We start from the raw sequence: 19,706 nt of genomic DNA on the forward strand, positions 1-19,706 counted from the left end.
TGGTGCTGCTTTTCCTGAAGCATAGCAGAAGCCAGGAATAAATTAAGTAGGAAGAAGTCAGCAGCTTATGAAATTAAAAGGAAAAAGTGGGAAGTCCATAGAAACTGGGTGCCCAGGTATAACACTTCTATCTTCAAAAGGTCCCATCCAGGTCCGTTGCTCTATATGCATCTAAGAAGGTTTAAAATAAAAAAAACTGAGAGATGAGACACCATTCAGTGTCCTCGCCAAATACCTGACTTTGCTAGAATAATGCCCAAGAGGTTGGTGACATTACTGCCTGAGTGTCACTAAGGAGAATGTTGAGGATTAGGCCATGGCGCCTTCCCGTAAGGTACCCCTAGAGACTTAGAACTTGTGTGCCACTCTCCAAGGTGCTGATGCTAATTCCTTTAGCTCAAAATGCAGACTGTAGAACAGAGTTGAATGTAGCCTTGGCCATATTTCCCAAATATTCTCTTATTCATGCACTTGTTTAGGGGTTTTTTTTGGGGGGGGGCATGTACATACCTCCTTACTATCTTAAATTTTTTTCTTTAAATGGATTTAGTTGACTTTGTTTTCTTCTCTTAGCATTGCCCTTAAACAATGATATATATAAAGTCACAGACTTGATCTACCACTTATATATTTACTCTACTATGTTTTAGGAAAACTTATTAAAAGAAAAATACTTTTGTCCTTGTATTGCTGATGGTACAAGTGTCATGGTTTGTGAAAAACTGTCTTAAAGATCTTACATTCACACAACGATTTGGCACTTCAATTACTATTGTTATTTTTAAGAACATGAGGTCTTTTGCTTCCTTTTTCAGTGAATATCTGGAAGGTACAGAAAGTGTCTGATCTTCTCTGTTCCCCATGTCCTTTCTGTTAGATGAGAAGCATGCTCAACATTTCCTGTACCCTTAAAAATCTTTCCTGTGATCTTGACCATCCCTCTGGGTCCTTTCCTCACCAAATATATCCAGAGAATGAAACTACTCTTTTGAGATTTGCTGCCTCCACTCCCTACCCACCACCTGTGCCCTGTCCTTTTGAACTGTGACTTCTACCCTCAGCAAATTCTGAAACACCTGCCTCCCAGTTTTTATCAGTGATCTCCTGGATCCTTACTCCCCACATCTGAACACAAGGCATGGTGGCTGCTTACGACAGCAGAGGGCAGACATGAGGAACAGGAACTGGGGCCGAGATTGGAATCCATACCCCATCCCAAGGAGAAGTCATCACTTTTATAAACTCCTCACCAACAGGCATAATGAAGGATTCCCTCATTCGAACAAGTATTTATTAAGCATCTACTATGTGCCAGGTACTCTTCTAGGTGAAGAGGAAATGGATGTGAACAAAACAGAGATAAACATCTGCCCTCATGGAACATATATTCTGTGGCAGTGGTGATGATGGTGATGATACCACCTAACAATTGAGTCCTTCCTATACGCCAGGCTCTGTTGTAAGGGCTTTGCATGTATTCACTCACACTTATGCTATAATGTGGCTGCTGTTATCTCTATCTTACAGATGAGGAAATGAGAGACAGAAAGTTAAAATAACTTGCTAAAGTCACATAGCTAGTCAGTGGCATTTGACAGACCGGGTTTGGTTTAGATGTATGCGATCTCGCATTCCTGGTCCCAACAGTGGTATACCTCGGGTATATTCTAGAAGGTTAACAGCTTTCCCTCTTATTTTCTCATTTCCCACTCTCTTCTTTTTCCCTCTGAGTGTAAGCAGAGTTTATGTGCCTTGGTTTTACTTTGAGCCTCGGCCATTAGACAAACTGCATGCCTGTGGTGACGGAAGGCTCCAGATTGCCTGCCCTCCCTCATCACTGCGCCTGTCAATCACCTACCTGTGTGCAGATGCTCATGGGACCTGTGAGCCATTGCAGGGATTCCTGAGCAGGCTCATGACAATGGATTCCCCGCTTCCAGCCCCTGCCCTTCTCCCTTCTCTGAGGGTCTCAGCTGGTGGGATCCTCCAGGTCCAGGAGGCATCTCTAGTGTGTGTGGTAACTCCTCAGCTGGCTTCCTTTCAGCCCCCAACCTCCATTTCTTCTAACCTGCACCCACCCTTTCACCTGTCCTACCTCTACAATTCCACACACCCCATCCCCATTGCCTCCAACTTTGACTGACCTCGTATGAATTGCCTGGGACCATGCTACGGATTTACATGCATTACGTCATACGAACTCTCCCCTGAGCCCTGCGGGGTAGTTACTGACATGAACCCTATTATACTTACATGGAAATTGTAAATCAGAGAGGTTGAGTGGCCTACCCAACACCACACAGCGGGAAGGAGGCAGGGCCAGGATTTGAAAGTAGGTCTTGTGATTCTAGTTACAACTTCCCATCTTGGACAGATTTTGTCTCTGCTTTGGGGTCCACTCATCTCCCCCAACCTGCTGGTCTTGTCTTTATTTGAAATGGCAGTTTCAGAACTGCTAGGGAGCGGCACAATGACATTTGTGGGTCCCTCCTTCTGCTGTGGAAAAAAAGTTAAAAATGATGCCTTATGTGATTGCATTGGTATAAGGACGAATATATTAATATAATAAGTTAAAGCATTTTTCTTTAACCTAAAAGCCCATTTTTTCTTGTAATTTTAAGAGAAATTAAGACACTCTCACGAGCCCCTAAAAAGATTGTGCCCCCACCCCCAGCTCTGTGCTTAGTTTGCCTGCTATAGTGGGTGCCGGTTGCCAGCACTCGCCCCCTAGCACTGCATCCTCAGCAACGTCAAGGCTTGTCTCCCTGAAAGCCACCAGCACGCTTAGCTAGCGTGAGCTCTGGGTTCGTGCACAAGAGAGCAATCCAGAGCTCCGAGCCCCAGACTACAGCGTCTTCTGCTGGAACCAGCCACTGCGCTGAGTTAACACAGGAAGAAATGGCATGAGGGAATGAAAAGGCAGTTTAGTTCAAACCCGTAACAAAGGCCTTTCCTAAGTCTTGGAGCTCCTGATGTAGGAGTCTATCCTAATTTTAATCTCATTAGTGGTATGGAGTCACACGCACACATACACGTACATACATTAGATGTGGTTATATAATCCTACAGACAAAAGCACTTTCCTTTCCTTGAACCTGCTTTGCTATCTTCTTGCACCATATGGTGAGCTCCTTTATCATATGGTTCACAGATAGCTCAAAGTCTTTGCTACCTGTTCCCTTAATCCTCTTCCAGAGAACCTTTTGACATTTGCTGTCTGATCTTGGATTCCTGCCTTCTCTTTGGTTCTATCCCAATTATGGCACCTTCCTCCCAGCCCCCAGCCGTTTTCAAATGCAATTCTGATTGCAGCATGTTTTTGCCAACTCATCTTCCCAAATCATGGTGAGGTCCTTCCACCTTCCTGATTTTTCCACGGCTCTCCTCCATGAAATGACTTGCTGCTGTTCTACAGCCCTTACCTCCACTCCTCAGAAGAGAGTCCATTACAGAACAAGAAATTAGAAGGGTCCATTTTCCCCCAACAAAATTGATTATATCAAGGAAAATGAGATCTCTGGAATTCAAATTTTATAAGCCTCTGCCCTGCTACAAGTAGATGGTCAAGCCAGAGTGAGCAAAGGGGGTACTTATTAGAAAGACGTGCCTGTTTCTGTGTCTCTCATCAATACCCAAAGGCAGGAAGTACAGCCGGAACAAGGAAGCTTCTTCCAGGAAACCAACAACATGGCCTCCATCTTGGGGGCCCCAGTCTGTCATCCCTGCTTCTTGCTAATGTCTCTCTCTGTGGATATGCACCAGCCTGTGTCACTTCTCAATTCTCAATATCTATTTCTCACATCTGGACTATCCTAGAATTTTAAAATCCCAGGAAAGAGAATCTGATGGGCCAGTATGGCACAGGGATCCCGATGATCCGTGGCCATGGGGAGAGGTCGCTTTGCCAGCCATCCATCAGGAAGGACAACAGAAACAGGCTCTCTGAAAAGCAGAGGGGGTTTGGACAGTTTCTCTAAGAGAAGGAAGGAAATAACTGTCCTGTCTGATACACAGACCAAAGTGGGAGTTGCTGTTAAGCCTGTACATTCTTGAACGTGTTGCCTGACTCTTTGGGAAAAATAATACGAAGTGAATTCTACTTCTGCTGTTGAAGGGCCAGCTAGAGGCTATTAGCATGGAAACTGTGTCTCAGGTGATAATTCATGGCCACTGGTCCAATTACTGTGCTGTCACGGCTCCTGCTACTCTCTGCATAGCCATGTCAACTGCATCTTTATGTGCTGTTTCAGAAATCCACAGTCCTGTTAAGATGAATCCCGGGTTTCTAACAGCATAACCCATAATTTTTTTCTACAACAAACATAATAGCAGAAATCTGTAGGTTATAATTGCCCAACACCCAGGGTAAAAATGTGGCATGCACAAATAAGGATAGTGAATACGATTAGACATAGTGTGTTTCAACCCCCCCTCCTGCCCAAAACCTCATTGAAAACCACTGCAGAGATTGATAATATATTCTGAGCATTGAGAACTTGTCTAAATGTTTTGTATGCATTGCTCATTTAAATGTTACAGCAATTTGGGGCTCCTGGGTGGCTCAGTCGGTTAAGCGTCGGACTTCGGCTCAGGTCATATCTTACGGCTCGTGAGTTTGAGCCCCACGTTGGGCTCTGTGCTGATGGCTCAGAGCCTGGAGCCTGCTTTGGAGTCTGTGTCTCCCTGTCTCTCTGCCCCTCCCCTGCTCATTCTGTCTCTCTCTCTCTCTCTCTCTCTCTCTCTCTCGACAAATAAAGAAAATGTTAAAAAAATTTTTTTAAAACTTTACAACGATCTTACAAGGTGGGTACTATTGATAGCTCCATTTCACAGATGAGGAAGTAGAGGCTGAGACAGACAAGAGACTTGCAGATTTACGCAAACAGTGAATGCAGGATCAAACCCAGGGGGTCCGTCTCCTGAATGCATAACCACTAAGCCACATGGCCAGCTGCCCTCCAAGTGCTCCATTTCTGCCTTGGAGGAAGCCCGTTCTCCATTAGCCTGTAACACCACCAGCAAAGGAAGGCTTGCGCACACAGGGCAGATCAGATTAGAGAGAAAACAGGCTTCCTTTGTGCAACCTAATTGTTCAAATCGATGACAGACCCTTAAGGGTTTCATTGCATTTTCTTTTGGTAAAAGGCATCAGTTACTGGTTTGCTTTCCCTGGGGAACCGTGTGAAAAAACAGTCAAATGAAATCTGCTTTTATTTTAACCATCTACCTTTGTCAGTTGTAACACATGATTCACAGAAAATTGACTAAGCATACATATCGCCAGCATTGATTTTGGCTCAAAAGATCGCTACGATAACTGGAGTTGATACCTATCAGTTATCATTAACTGATTCTATGATATCAGTAATTAGGAGTGATATAGCCCAGGGTTTTGAAATTTTTGCGTTTCTTAGGACAACCCAATCAAACAATTAAAAAATTTTTTTAAATGAAATCCAACTAAACGTCTTCATTGAAAACATAGGAGCTAGGCATATGAGGTTCCAATCTCCTTATCCCCCTCTGCCCCCCTGTCCCCAGCATTGGCTGTGAGTCATTCCTTCCTCGGTGTAGTGACATTTGCTTAACAATAGCAAGCCCAGGGATGACTCGGCTAAAAGAACCTCCATTCTAAACTTCCTTTCACACTTCCTCTGGCTCTCTCTGCTAGTGGGCAATAGTTCAACTTGATTAAATCTGAGGTGTCACATGACATCGTTTTAAAAGGCTTAAATCTTAACACCTGTTAACCCAAACTCTGACCTGAAATTTTGGCTGATCTCCCCCATTATCAATGTCCCCCACTACAGTGGTGCATTCATTACCATTGATGAGCCTGTGTTGACACGTCATTATCACCCAACGTCCACAGTTTACATTAGGATTCACCCTTCGCGTTGTACATTCTGTGGGTTTGGACAAATGTATAATGACATGTATCCACCGTTATAGTATCATACAGAATAGTTTCACTGCCCTAAAAATCCCCTGCGTTCTGCCTATTCATCCCTCCCGCCCCCCTACCCCCTAGCAACCACTGATCTTTTCACTGTCTCCATGGTTTTGCCTTTTCCAGAATGTCATATAGTTGGAATCATACATATGTAACCATATAAAGAGATTTTATTTTAAATACAGAAAGCCTTACATAATAAATCATGAAATAACCAAGTTGTATCTTCGGAGTTGATCTGCGTGCTGTCACTGTTCTTATTTTTTGTTCGTCCAACTTGAAGATTGTACCCACCAAGTCCTACCCAGATCCACGCTATTAACTCCCAATTAACATCTTTTCCCCACTGTATCGCTTTTCCATTTTTTCTGAAGTACTTCTTCAATTAACAAGTCTCCCCAGTTGCCAGAAATCATTTCTACACTGTTAACTTCCTGTTTGTGGCTAGAGGCAAAGGCATTTGATTCCCCCAACCCACATGACTTCATATTTGGTTAATGTGACCACCATTAAAAATAAAATTTAAACGCACAGTATGTGTGGACATACGTGCTTAGAAAACTTGATCCGAAGTTTGAACGATAAGAATACACTTTGTAGAATCAAACTCGGGGCCCTGAGGGTAACCTAGAGCATGTTAGGACATCTTGTCCAGTGAAAGTTGAAGGTCGGGAAAGCCTCAAAGGCTAACAATTCATCGGCCATGATCAACATGGCACCTTCTGTTCTTTCTCTCTGTTGAGCTCTTCACATGCCTTATGCCATGGAGTCATCCTCTTGGCCCCATGGACTGATGGACTCTTGTCTACATGTTGCTCCCACATCCAGCATGCTCTAAGATCGCTCAGTTGGAATGGATCTGCTCCACACTCCAGGCCTCTGGTTACCAAGGGTTGAGTGGCTCGAGCCAAGTCTTTATCCCTGGCCCAGTCCGAGGGTGGACTTCAGCACATCTGCATGCCACAACAGACCGATCGATGAAGGCCTGGAGGCCAGGCATATCGTCCTCCCTCGTTCAGAACTTTGGAAGCTGACAGAGGCTCTGCTGATTTCACAGGGAAGCCCTGTCCACACTGAGCATTCACCTCCCCGAGGGTCCTCTTAGCCTCCTGGGGAGGGCTCGTGCCCGCCCCATCTCTAAGCACAGAATGTAGGACCTGGCTTTCATTCCGGACTTGGCATTACATCTCCTGGGAGATTGATTTTGCAGACATTTTGGTCTGTGGCTTCTGCTCGCCTTCTGCCTTTCTGTTTGTCCCTTCCGATAAAGGGAGAGAGAACCATGCTCCCCATAGAGAGAGTTGGAGCATCTCTTTTATTCTTCCTGACTCTGCTTTCGCGTTAACAATGTGGCTTGCTGTGGTGCTGAGTGCCCAGTGTCACCTGCGTTATGTCACTCGCTCTCACAGCAGCCCTGTGGGGGACGAGCTGCCACTGTGGCCCTTTCATGGGCAAGGGAACTGAGATTCAGAGAGGTTGAGTAATTCGCCCACGATTACACAGCAAGCACATGACTGAGCCAGGCTTTAAACTCATGATTACAGAGCCGAACTTGTACCACCGGGGTCTCACAATTCTAATTAGATGCAAAGCTTCCAGCTCTTCAGACTCTGTCGCAGCTGCATTCTTACCTCAAAGAGCTTGTCAGCGTCCCTGTCATGTTAGAAGATGTGGATGCGGGAGCTAACCTTCATTTTGTAACGCAGCCGCACCCAGATTTCTCTCACAGTCCTCCTCCTGAGTGGGTGAACACTTTGGGAGGGGCAGATGGACAGTGTTTGCCCAGTGCTCCAGCCCCTGATTACACCACCACCCTGATGGCCTGCCAAACCACCACTGCGTCCTCCCCCGGGCAGGCCAAGCCTGGCACAAGAAGGCCCCCAATATTTAGAAGATTCTGATTTAATTGGTCTGGACTGTGGCCCAGGCATCAGCTTCTGGAAGCTCCGCAGAGAATTCTAATGTGCGTCCTGGAGAAACAGGAGCTTGGTGCCAGCCTGCAAGGCAGACCCCAGCTAAGGGTGGGGAGGGGAGGAGCAGCGTCTGCCTTCAGATCAGAGCTGAGCTGATCTAAAGTACCCTCTGCTGGCCTCCGTGGGGCTGGGTGCATCCCACAGGAGACAGCCCAGAGAGCAGGGGAACCCCTGAAAAGATGGAACCCTAAAATAAGGGAGGATGCACACCTTGCAGCAGACCACCACCCAAGACCTGCCCCCAAGCCTGCTCCCTTGTGTGGTGGGTGTGGGAGAGGAGGGGGCCAGGGTCTACAGTGAGCCTACGGCGTATACACCCGGCGTTAACTTGCTTCTCTCTCCCTGTCCCATGCCAACCTGAGCTCAGGCACCTTATTGACCCATCCTTTTCTCCCAGGTTGGACTTTCGGGACCCCATGAGCTTCAAGTCCGTCTCTGTCTTTCTCTTTTGGATGCACCATTTGAGTTCAAGTTCAAGTCTTTCCCTAATCCCAGTGTGTTAGTTCAGCTTGGAGGTTCCAACAGTGCTAGATGCTTGGTCTCTCCCCCCTCCTCCCCTCCCCTCTCCCCCTCCTCCCCTCCCCCTTCTCCTCCTTTCCCCTTCTCCCCCTCCCTCTCCCCCTCCCCTTCCTCCTCCTCCCCTTCCTCCACCTTCCCTGTTGTAGGGATGTTGTTAAGAACACCATCCACTGTAGCACTATGAGTTCAAGATCCATGCGAGACATTTCTTTGAGACTTAAGTTCTAGGGAAAGCTTATTCTTCTCTTTAAAAAAAGATTTTCCTTAAAGGAAATATGAACTTGTGTTAGATTTCATGTGTCTCTGGTTGCTTTGGCCTCCAGGAACCTGAGGAGGGAGGAAGAGAAAAAGAGAGAAACTGTAAACACTTTATAGTGTATAATGCTTTTAACTACCTTTATTGAAGTATAATTTACATATCATGAAATTCACTTGTTTCTGTTATATAATCTTGAATGCCACTTCAATTTCTTTGTGAAATATGGGTTAGATATGGCCATATATAAGTTAAACAACGCTTAGACCTAAGTCACTGGAGATCTCCAGTGACTCAGAGCTAGGGTTTTTGTTTGTTTTTTGAAGCTATTTTCTCCTCATGCAGATTTTTCCCATTCATTTATCCAATGAATATTCCTTGAGTGTCTGTTGGGGGTACAACAGTAAACAAGTCAACAAAATGACTGCTCTCAGAGAGCTTACATCTAGGGAGGGAGGGAAGGAGAGAGAGAGAGGACTCTAATGCCAGGTGTGGTGAGTACTATGAAGAAAAACAAAGTAAGGGGAAGCGGATGAGGAATAACAAACTGGGCTGTAACTTTAGAGAGAGTGGTCAGTGGCACCTGGGTGGCTCAGTTGGTTAGGCATCTGACTTCAGCTCAGGTCATGATCTTGCAGTTTGTGAGTTCAAGCCCCGAGTTGGACTCTGTGCTGGCAGTTTAGAGCCTGGAGTCTGCTTCGGATTCTGTGTCTCCCTCTCTCTCTGCCCCTCCTCTGCTCACACTCTGTTTCTCTCAAAAATAAATAATCATTAAAAAAGTTGTGTTTTTTTTTTAAATTTAGAGAAGGTGGTCAGGGAGGACCTCTGCAAGGAGATGAGGGAGTAAACTTGAGCATATCTGGTGGGGAGTCCTAAGTGCAGTGGAGGGAGAGGAAGACCCTAGGAAGGCAGAGGAGCACAGACCCACTTGCATTTTATAGCATCATTGGGGTATGTAGAAAACAGTGGGCATGTTGGTTGGGAACAAGTGGTCGGGGTGGGGGCGGGCGGGGGAGCAAGGAATAATTAGGAGACAATTCAGGAGGCCAGACTCAGGAGCATGGTGGCTTAGGTCAGGAAGGACGTCGGGGAGGGAATACATTTTGAATGCAGAGCTGACAAAACTTGTTGACGCCTTGTATGAGGGGCATAACCAAGAGGAGTTAAGAGAGACTCAGTGTGGCTTTGGACTTTTGGCAGGTGTCCAGTGAAGTTGGGGAAAGGGAGCAGGGTCTTGGGTCCCTGACTATGCCTGCCCTTTCACATTGGTTAGTGCACGGACCCACAGTTAGTTGAGAAGCGGACATTGGGGCTGGTGGGCAAGGATCATGATCAGGCCCCTCGGTCGTTCTCGGTCGATCGTTCTCTGATAAAGATGAATAGATGATAACCACTGTAGTGGGTGGAATTGTCTTCCCCCAAAATATGTGTTCAAGTCCTAACTACAGGATGTTATCAAGTTCTGGTATGGTGATTCAATGACTGGTGTCCTTAAAAGGAGAACAAATTTGGACACAGACACGGGGGCACAGGAGAGAACGCCACGTGAAAACAGAAATTGGAGTGACGTATGTGTAAGCCAAGAATTGTTGGCAACCGCTGGAAATCAGGAAAGAGGCATGGAACAGATTCTCCGTGAGAATCTAGAAGGAAGCTTCTAGAAGGAAGCACGTCTGCCAACACCTTGGTTCCAGGCTTCTGGCCCCCAGAACTGTGAGAGAATAAAATCCTGTGGTGCTGAGCACCCAGTTTCTGGTTCTTTGCTACGGCAGCCCTAGAAAAATGGACAACCATCAGGTGTTAAACCCGCATCATTTGCCCAGCACGGTGTTAAGGTGCACACTTTGCTCACTGTATCCTGTAAAATTCCCTCACTACCACCAACAGCTAAGTGTTGTTGGTGTCCCTGTATTACCAGAGGAGGAGAAGTTCGGTGAACTTCCCAAGGTCACGCAGCTAGTGTGCAGTGGAACTCGGGCAGGTACCAGGTCCCGTGACTCTGAACCCCATGCCCTAACCATCATGCAACATTATGCAAAGGCCACGACTCCAGACACGTTCTGCCGTTTGCATTCACCAGTAAAGTTCATCGCAACCTACTTTGCATCCAGGAGTCCCTGGGCTACTTTCCCACATTTTATCTGCTGCCACTGGAGTGTTGTTATTTATCACATCTCTCCCAGAAGATTCTTGGGTAACAGATGTGGCTTGGAATTTGATAAGAGCGTCACTTCAACACATCCTTTCAATCTGTTTGGAATCCTCACCCTGGAGACGGAGGGACAGCTGAGCAAACAGCCCACGCCCTCTATGTTGGTATTAACTGAACTGGAAGCTCCAGAAACTTCATGAGGCAATTAATGAAAAGCAAAAGATCATTTCCATTTGGAGGAACATTTTAGAACCTGGCCATCGCTGTGGCCGTGGCAATGGCGATTTCTCTGCCATTTATTTCCCTCTCTCATGCCAGTGCATCAGGGCACAGAGGGAGGAAGGAAGATCTCCCCGGGCCGCTTAATGCTTGGAAGCAGGGCCATGCCCATCCTGTTTTAGGGCACATCACCAATGCCTAGCATTGTGCCTGGCACAGAATCCCCAAGAGAGCTTGTGGATGGAGGAACCTGGATGCATGGTTGTGGCACCAACTCAGACCAAGCCCATCTCGCCAAGTAAATGAATGGTTTGTCAATAGCTGTATAAGAAATAGAGAAAGAAATGACTGTTCTGTCTGTGGCCTTGAATTAGCCCATGAGCTCCCCAGCCTCAACACGTGGGGTGGGTAGGAAAAGGAGGAACAGGGCTGGGATCTGGAGCCGAATTTGAAACCCTCCTGTGACAGCTTGCAGTAAATAATTTGAATAATTTCCCACAGCAGAACACTTGGTGCTTGAGGTCCAGAGAATCAGATAGAATATGGTTAAGTGCGTGGGTTTTGGAGACAGGGGCCGTAGGAAGTTTCACTTCTAGGGGAGAAACTTTAGGCAAGACACGCACTTCCTACGCCCTGGCTTCCTCGTCTGTAAAGTGAGGTACTGAAGTTCCCACTGTGCATTCCAGTGGAGATTAAAGGAGATCCTGAGCAGTATAAGCAAGAAATGGGAGGGGTTATCATTACCAACCCATAAGGACCCCCCCCCACCTGTGCTGGTCCCGCCTCCAGCGCCCCCCTCCCTTCTTCCTGGTGCAAACCCTGTACCATTCCATCCCAGCTGCTTTGGTTGCTGGATCTCTCCAATTCTGCTAGAGATGATTGGTTGCTGCCTCGCAGACAGCTGGGAATTGAAATCTAGGATCTGCATTCTAGAGCTTGAGTGCTCACTTCCTACAGTAATTCTAGGAGAAGGTTTGTAGGTTTGGATAGTTTGATCCTAAGGGAGCACAGTTCTCTTCCCTCTGCCTGGAATATGCCTGCTGGCTCTGCTGATCTTCTAGGTCCACACTTCGCTATTGTTTCCCCAGAACATCTTTCGCTGACCTGCACGATCAGGTTGGGTCCTCTGTTTAACCAGTCGTGAGGCGCCGTGCACTTCTCTTGCTGGGGTTTAATCGTCACTGATTTAGGTAATTATTTGTGCAGGAGGGCGAGCTTTGTGAGCCCTGCATCCCCAGTGCCTATCCCAGTGCCTGGTGCATCCCAGACACGTAATGTTTACTGAATGAATGGATGAATTGGCCAGCCTTCCAAGTCCTGGATAAGACTAGAAAAGATGACACATTTGGAAGGCACAGTGAATTCTTTCTCTGTTGCATCTCTTAATTGAAGCCTTTTAAAAATAAATTTGATTGAGGGGCACCTGGATGGCTTAGTCGGTTAAGAGACTGACTTCGGCTTAGGTCATGATCTCACAGTTTGTGAGTTTGAGCCCTGCATCAGGCTCTCTGCTGTCAGCACAGAGCCTACTTCGGATCCTCTGTCTCCCCCCGTCTCTGTGCCTCTCCCTTGTTCTCGCCTTCTCTCAAAAATAAACAAACATTTAAAAATAAAATAGCATAACATAAATAAAAAAATAAAATGAAATGAAATAAGATAAAATAAAGAAAGCGATAGAAGAGAATATGCATAACGAAACCCAAGAATTAAAGAAACCAAGGTAACAGGGACCACACCTGGCAATGCTGGGTTACATCAGTGCACGTGGGAACTTAGAAGACTCTGTTCTAGTCATCTATCGCTGGTGAGACATCATCCCCAAACTCCACCAACCACAGATATTATCTCCCAATGTCATCAGGGATCGTGAATTGGGAATGCTTGCTGGTTGATCGTGGTTCGGGGTCTCTCCTGCAGTGGCTGGGACCGCTGAGGCTGGAGCACTGGGGCTGGCTGGCGTGCAGCCCCAGGGCTTCTCCACGGGGTCTCATTCCTTGGCCTCACTGGCATGGTGGCACCAGGGCTCCAAAGGCAGGTGTCCCAAGAGAAACTAAAAAGCTACTACTCAGAAGTCACAGGGGGCCACTGCCGTCATCCTGTTCATTGAGGCAGTCGCAAAGGTCTGCCCAGGTTCAAGGGGCATAAATTGCATCTTGGATAGAGGAGTATTAAATCTTTATAAGCACTGTGAAAAACCACCTCCTTCATGACGTGAGGAAAGCTCTCAAAAAGACCTCCAAGAGGGGCCGGAGAGATTCCTATTGAAAGGGAAAGCCTGATGAGAATATTAAGGAGGAACAAAGAGAAGTTTCCTTCTTACCCCTGTTAATGACTGCTGAGAAGAAGAAGCTGTTAGGAACATCAAGGTAGAAGTCTGTTTTCCCCATGGATACCTCCTGACCACCATATGAAATGAATCGATTTTGAGAGTACCCCGGAGTTCCGCAAATCAACAGATTTCGTGATTAGGGTCATGAGGAGGAGGGGGAGAAACACTTGTTAACATGCAGACCACAGGCCACAGCCCAGACCTTCTGGTGCTTGGGATCTGTGTCATAAATAAGTGTCCCCCAAGAAGCAGGAGGCATCGTCCTTTATAGAGAATGGACCTTGCCTTGGCTTTGATTGCATACTGACCTGTTGGTATTTGGCTTTCTGAAATTTTAATTTTTGATTAAGAATTTGAGCCACCCGGGGCGCCTGGGTGGCGCAGTCGGTTAAGCGTCCGACTTCAGCCAGGTCACGATCTCGCAGTCCATGAGTTCGAGCCCCGCATCAGGCTCTGGGCTGATGGCTCAGAGCCTGGAGCCTGTTTCCGATTCTGTGTCTCCCTCTCTCTCTGCCCCGCCCCCGTTCATGCTCTGTCTCTCTCTGTCCCCAAAATAAATAAACGTTGAAAAAAAAAATTAAAAAAAAAAAAAAAGAATTTGAGCCACCCAAATAATAAGTTTGTCTTACAGGACCCCTAAGTACCAGAAATCTCCAACTGATATAAATAAAAATGGTAACTTTATTGTAGGGATATGGAGGTTTTTCATGGGTAACAGCCAAGCCTCATGAGAAATTGGAACCAGGAACTGGAAAGGAAGGCCTCTTCTCATTCTCTGAACTTCTTCCCCTCCCCCCTGCCCCCAAGACACATCAGTTTCTTCTTTGCCTGCATGTGGTAGAAAAGGACCAATCTAGGCAGACCTATGTGTTTCTCTATTCAGGGACCCAGGACTGACTTTGCCCAGTAGCCTATTCCAAATTCTTTGGAGAGAGAAACTGATTGGCTCAGCTTAGGTCAGTAGCTACCTCTGATCCAATCAGCTATGGCCAGGTGGGTGCACTGCCCAACCAGAAGGTTCTTCTAATAGAGTCAGAAGAATTGAAAGTCATGCCAAGATTCACTTCCAAATTGAACTGCCCGTGTGAATATGTGGTCACTTTTATTTCTCCTGATCTTTCTTGAAACACATATTCTAGAAACATCTGGTGCCTGACCCATCTCCATTTATGTATGTATGTATGTATTTACTTAATTATATTGAAGTATAGGTGACACACGTTATTCTGTTCGTTTCAGGTGTATGACATTGTGATTTACAATTGTATACATTATGCTATGCTCACCTCAATGTTACCATCCATCACCGTACAATGTTATTATAATATTGTTGACTGTATTCCCTATGTGGGACTTTTCGTCCCCATGACTTATTCATTTTATGGCTGGAAGTTTGTACCTCTTTTTTTTTTTATTTTTTTTAATGTTTATTTTTGAGAGAGAGAGACAGAGCACAAGTAGGGGAGGGCCAGAGAGAGAGAGGGAGACACAGAACCCAAAGCAAGCTCCAGGCTCTGAGCTGTCAGCACAGAGCCTGATGTAGGGCTTTAACCCACGCACTGTGAGATCATGACCTGAGCCGAAGTCGGATGCTTAACCGACTGAGCCACCCAGGCACCCCTGGAAATTTGTACCTCTTAATCCCCTTCACCTATTTCGCCCATCCTGAAACCCCTTCCCCTCTGGCAACCACCAGTTTGTTCTCTGTATTTGTGGGTCTGTTTCTGGTTTGTGTGTTTGTTTTGGTTTTTAGATTCCTCATATGAGTGAAACCGTGTGGTATTTCTCTTTCTCTGACTAATTTCACTTAGCACAATACCTTCTACGTCCATCCACGTTGTCACACTTGGCAAGATCTCCTTATTTTTTGTGGCTGAGTGATATTCCACTGTGTACACACACATACACACACATGCACACACTGTTTTCTTTATCCATTCATCTATTCATCTATCAGTGGACATTTAGCCATCACTTAGTTTTATACAAAAAAAATGTTATTGGAACATAACTACACCCATGCATTTGTGTATTGTCTATGGTTGCTTTCCCACTATGGTGGTGAAGTTGAGTGGTTGATATAGAGACTAAAATATTTACTATTCAGCCCTTCCCAGGAAAAGTTTTCTGACCCCTGCTCTAGGATTTGATTCAGTTCTGTATCTCCATAGTTACCAGCGTTTCATGTGTTTCATTCCTACTTTCCTCCAGCAAATACAGGGGAATTTCCCGACCTTGGCTCATTTGTACACCACTCACACGATGTCAGAGATGCTATCTGGTATCATTTTTTTCTTCCTTCTACCCATGTTGCTTGGGACAGAGCAAGGCACCAGAATCCATACCCATCTCTGTTAGTTGACTTAAAAAAAAAAAAATTTCAGGGACGCCTGGGTGGCTCAGTCGGTTAAGTGTCCGCCTTCGGCTCAGGTCACAATCTCAGTCTGTGAATTTGAGCCCCGCGTCGGGCTCTGTGCTGACAGCTCAGAGCCTGGAGCCTGCTTGTGTCTCCCCCTTTCTCTGCCCCTCCCCTACTTGTGCTCTGTCTCTCTCTGTCTCTTAAAAAAAAATAAATGTAAAAGAAATTTTTAAAAAACCTGATTTCTGCAGATGCCACAGTATTTCCTGAGGTGCAAAGCACGTAGCATTGATGATTTGCAAGGTGATTTTAGCTTAGTGCTTGAGATTTTTTTAGGTGGTACATAGAAGTGATATTAAATGAAATTAAATCACATCATGATAGAACGATTCTCTCTTTATGTTTTCTTTCAGTCTTTCTTATTACTTGAACAAGAAAATCTCAGTTGATGACAATATGCCGTTCATAGTTCTCTAACACTTGCTAACATCATTTTTCCCTTTAACAAGGAGAGCACGCAGGGGCTGGCTAGGAACCTTCAGCAGCTAGCAAAAGCTAACTAGAATTTCCTAGCACTGCTTTGCTTTTATTTATTTTTATGCTTATTTCCATTTATGGCGGGTGATACTGACTTGCCATTAATAGTGGTGATACAGAGTTTCCTTTTTCAGATAAATTTAGTTAAGTAAAAATATGACGAGGTTGTTAAAATACTAAGCGAATACCAGTTTAGGTGATGGGAAAAGATGTGCAAAAGGCACACGAATGATCGATGGAAGTTTGGGAAACTTGTGTTAAAGTGACTGACATAGCTACAAAAAAGTCCTGGTGCCCAGCGGAGGGAGTGACCCATTTGGTCTGAGTACATCCCTGAGGGTTTGAGAGGGAGGTGACATCTGAGCTGAATCACTGATTTTCTGGGTAGCGAAAGAGTGTAGAAGGACATTGCAAGCGGTGAGAATAGAATATTCAAAGGAAAAGAAAGAAGAGAATGTGGTCACGGAATTGTCTGGCTTGTGGGGATCACTGAAGGATTGTATGCATTTGAGTAACATGGCCAGAGCAGCATTTTTAGAGCAGTTGTTAGCTCGAGCAGCTTAAGCTCTCTGAGCCTCAGTTAGTCTATCTGTAAAATGGGGACAATGGAAATATTATCAGGGAACTTCTCAGCCATCTGTCCTGCTTCTCCTCCTGTCAGGGGGCTGGGATGTCCTATCATGACTGCATCGACACTCAAGGTGTCCAGGGCCCCCTCCTCTGTGTCTTGGGGGGTCGAGCAGGGGATTGTTTGGAATACTTCTTGGCAATGAGAAAGAATGAAATCATGCCATTTGAAGCAAGGTGGATGGAACTGGAGGGTATTACGCTAAGTGAAATAAGTCATACAGAGAAAGATAGATACCTTATGTTTTCACTCATATGTGGATCCTGAGAAACTTAAGAAGGAGGCAAACCATAAGAGACTCTTAAATCCTGAGAACAAACTGAGGGTTGATGGGAGGTGGGGGAGAGGGGAAAGTGGGTGATGGGCATTGAGGAGGGCACCTGTTGGGATGAGCACTGGGTGTTGTATGGAAACCAATTTGGCAATAGATTATATTTAACATAAAAAATAAAAAATAAATAAATTTTTAAAAAGAAAAAAAAAGAGAAAGGGATTGTTAGATGGTGCCTTGACCAGTGGTGACGGGTCGGTGGGGCTGTCCACACTCGAAACCGGCTCACTACTGAGCCCCCTCCTGTTGGGCTCAGGGGTCCTCTCAGCCGAAGGTTCTTTTTTCCACCTTCAGCCCCTCTACTGGTTTGTCTCCCAGGCAAGTCACGTCCCTGCCTCCACCCTGCGCTTGTCCCTTCCCCAATCTTCTCTGGAACCTGGGAGCAGAACAGCCCTATCTCCACCTGACTCTCTGCGTCTTCGAACACTGGCCTCCTGGAGGCATTGTTTCTGCTGTGGTGAGGGCTGGGGAAGGGAAAATGGCCCTTGAGGACTAGCAAGAGAACAGGGAAGACCGGAAACAAACTGAAGACACATGGCCCAGCGCTTTGAGCCCCACCCTGCCATGTGGACCGCGGGTCTGCGTGGGGATCGAGTAGATGCCCAGCAGGTAGGCCCTGCTCAGCTTGGCAGCCCTTATTTCTCTAGTGGGGCTGGAGGGGAGAAGCTGAGAAAGTCCTATGGCAGTGGCAGTGTGCACCAGGAACTTTCTTGCTAAGTGCTCTAAATTCCTGGGTCTACCGTGCCCATGGCCACCCCTGGCTGTGATGAGAAAGGAGATGGTGAGAGCAGGAAATGGGGCTTCTGGGAGCCGGTGGGCTCAGCCTGGAAGCTTCCATGCAGTTAGACTCTAATTTACCATTAAGATAAGAGCTGAACGAAATATGCCAAGCTACCCTCCTGCCTCAAAGAGCTTTCTAGGCCTCCCTCCCTCTGGCCTTAAGGCTCTATTGCATTCTCTGGTCCCCCAGCTGAGTCAGGTGTGAGCATTTTATTTACCCAACCACCTAAGCACCTTGAGGATTCTTCTGGAGCTCTGAGCAAGTCAGGTGTTTAAAGGCAGAGACTTTAGAGTCCGTTAGACCTGAGTTCAAACCCTGGCCCTGTCCCTAACTGAATTTGCTGTGTGAGGGCATCTTCCCCTCCATGAGCCTGGCTTTCCTGTAAAATGGGGTTCTGCAAAGTAATGAGAAATAACAAATGAAAACCACTACTTGTGTGGCGCATTGATAAGTACTCAAAAATGTAGTGGTGACATGACACAGTGCATGCAGTGAATGCTTATTGCAGTCTGATTGCTTCTTCCTCCAGGAAGCCTTCCCAGAAGCCCCAGGGCCGATCAGGTCTCCTGCAGGGTAGTGGTACTGCCCTGTGCTGCTTCTAAGAGGCTTCTTGAAAATGGTACCCGCTGGCCACTGTGGCATCTGGCATAATCACAACCAGTGAAAATAATGATGTGTCCTGAGCCACCCTGATTAACATGCTGGATTGGTGACCACAGCTGCATGGAAGGAAGCCCTGGGACAACAGGAGAGGGTGTTAAAATATTACACTAATCATCCCTGTAATTAATATCAGAAGCTTTCTTCCTCTGGACGGTAGGGGCAGAGAACGTGTCTGCTTCTTTATTGCTATATTCCCAGTGCTTAGCAGGCTTTTCTTGAATATTAAATAATCAAGTGAATAAGGAGACAGGTGCTCCAAATTCAGTTTTATCAGGAATTTGCCCATTCTCTCATTCAACAAATATTTATCGAAACTCTACCATGTACCAGGCACTATACCAGGCTCTTGGGTGACAGCAGTAAACAAAACCAGCAAAGATCCTTTCCCTCATGAGGTTTACATCCTAGCCCTGTTGGCTGGGCATTGATACAAATCCCAAAAGGATCGATACTTGCTTGTTGTTGTTGGAACCCTCCCTACTGATTGGGTTTAGCCATTCAAAATGCGAGGTCTGGAGAAAACTTTATCCATTGTTTCAGTGTCCACAGAGGGCATCTGGGCAGAGCTCGGAGTGGGTCTGAATGAGCATCGGCTGCCGCGGCTTTCTGGGCCCTTCCGACCACCCTGACAGGCTTATTCTCTTTCCCAGGTCATGCTCTCAGAGCGGAAAGGCACAGACGAGCTCTATGCTGTGAAGATCCTGAAGAAGGACGTCGTGATCCAAGATGATGATGTGGAATGCACGATGGTGGAGAAGCGGGTGCTGGCCCTGCCCGGGAAGCCGCCGTTCCTGACCCAGCTCCATTCCTGCTTCCAGACCATGGTAATTTGTCCGGGGGCCTGGCCATTCCACCTCTAGGGCTTCTCCAGGCTTTGACCAAAGCCATCCCAGCAGTGCTCACTCCAAAGAAGCACCTGGACCCTTTCCATTCTGGAGATGGGAGGCTGCTGTGCCCAGGGGATGCTGCTGAAAGTTTCTGAGGTTGCCACTGAGAAGCTCTCCCC

At 46.4% G+C, this 19,706-nt stretch overlaps 1 protein-coding gene across 2 annotated transcripts in view; it reads left to right on the forward strand.

Moving 5' to 3' along the window:
* Positions 1-19,706, forward strand: part of PRKCB (protein kinase C beta) — a 330,402-nt gene that overhangs the window by 252,322 nt on the left and 58,374 nt on the right. For both annotated transcript variants that reach the window (XM_027043015.2, XM_027043014.2), the window contains exon 10: positions 19,351-19,524. In XM_027043015.2, the coding sequence (XP_026898816.1) occupies positions 19,351-19,524 (174 nt within the window). The remainder of the gene's footprint in view (positions 1-19,350; positions 19,525-19,706) is intronic.

The sequence above is a fragment of the Acinonyx jubatus genome, chromosome E3 (assembly GCF_027475565.1).
Source record: "Acinonyx jubatus isolate Ajub_Pintada_27869175 chromosome E3, VMU_Ajub_asm_v1.0, whole genome shotgun sequence".
NCBI lineage: Eukaryota > Metazoa > Chordata > Mammalia > Carnivora > Felidae > Acinonyx > Acinonyx jubatus.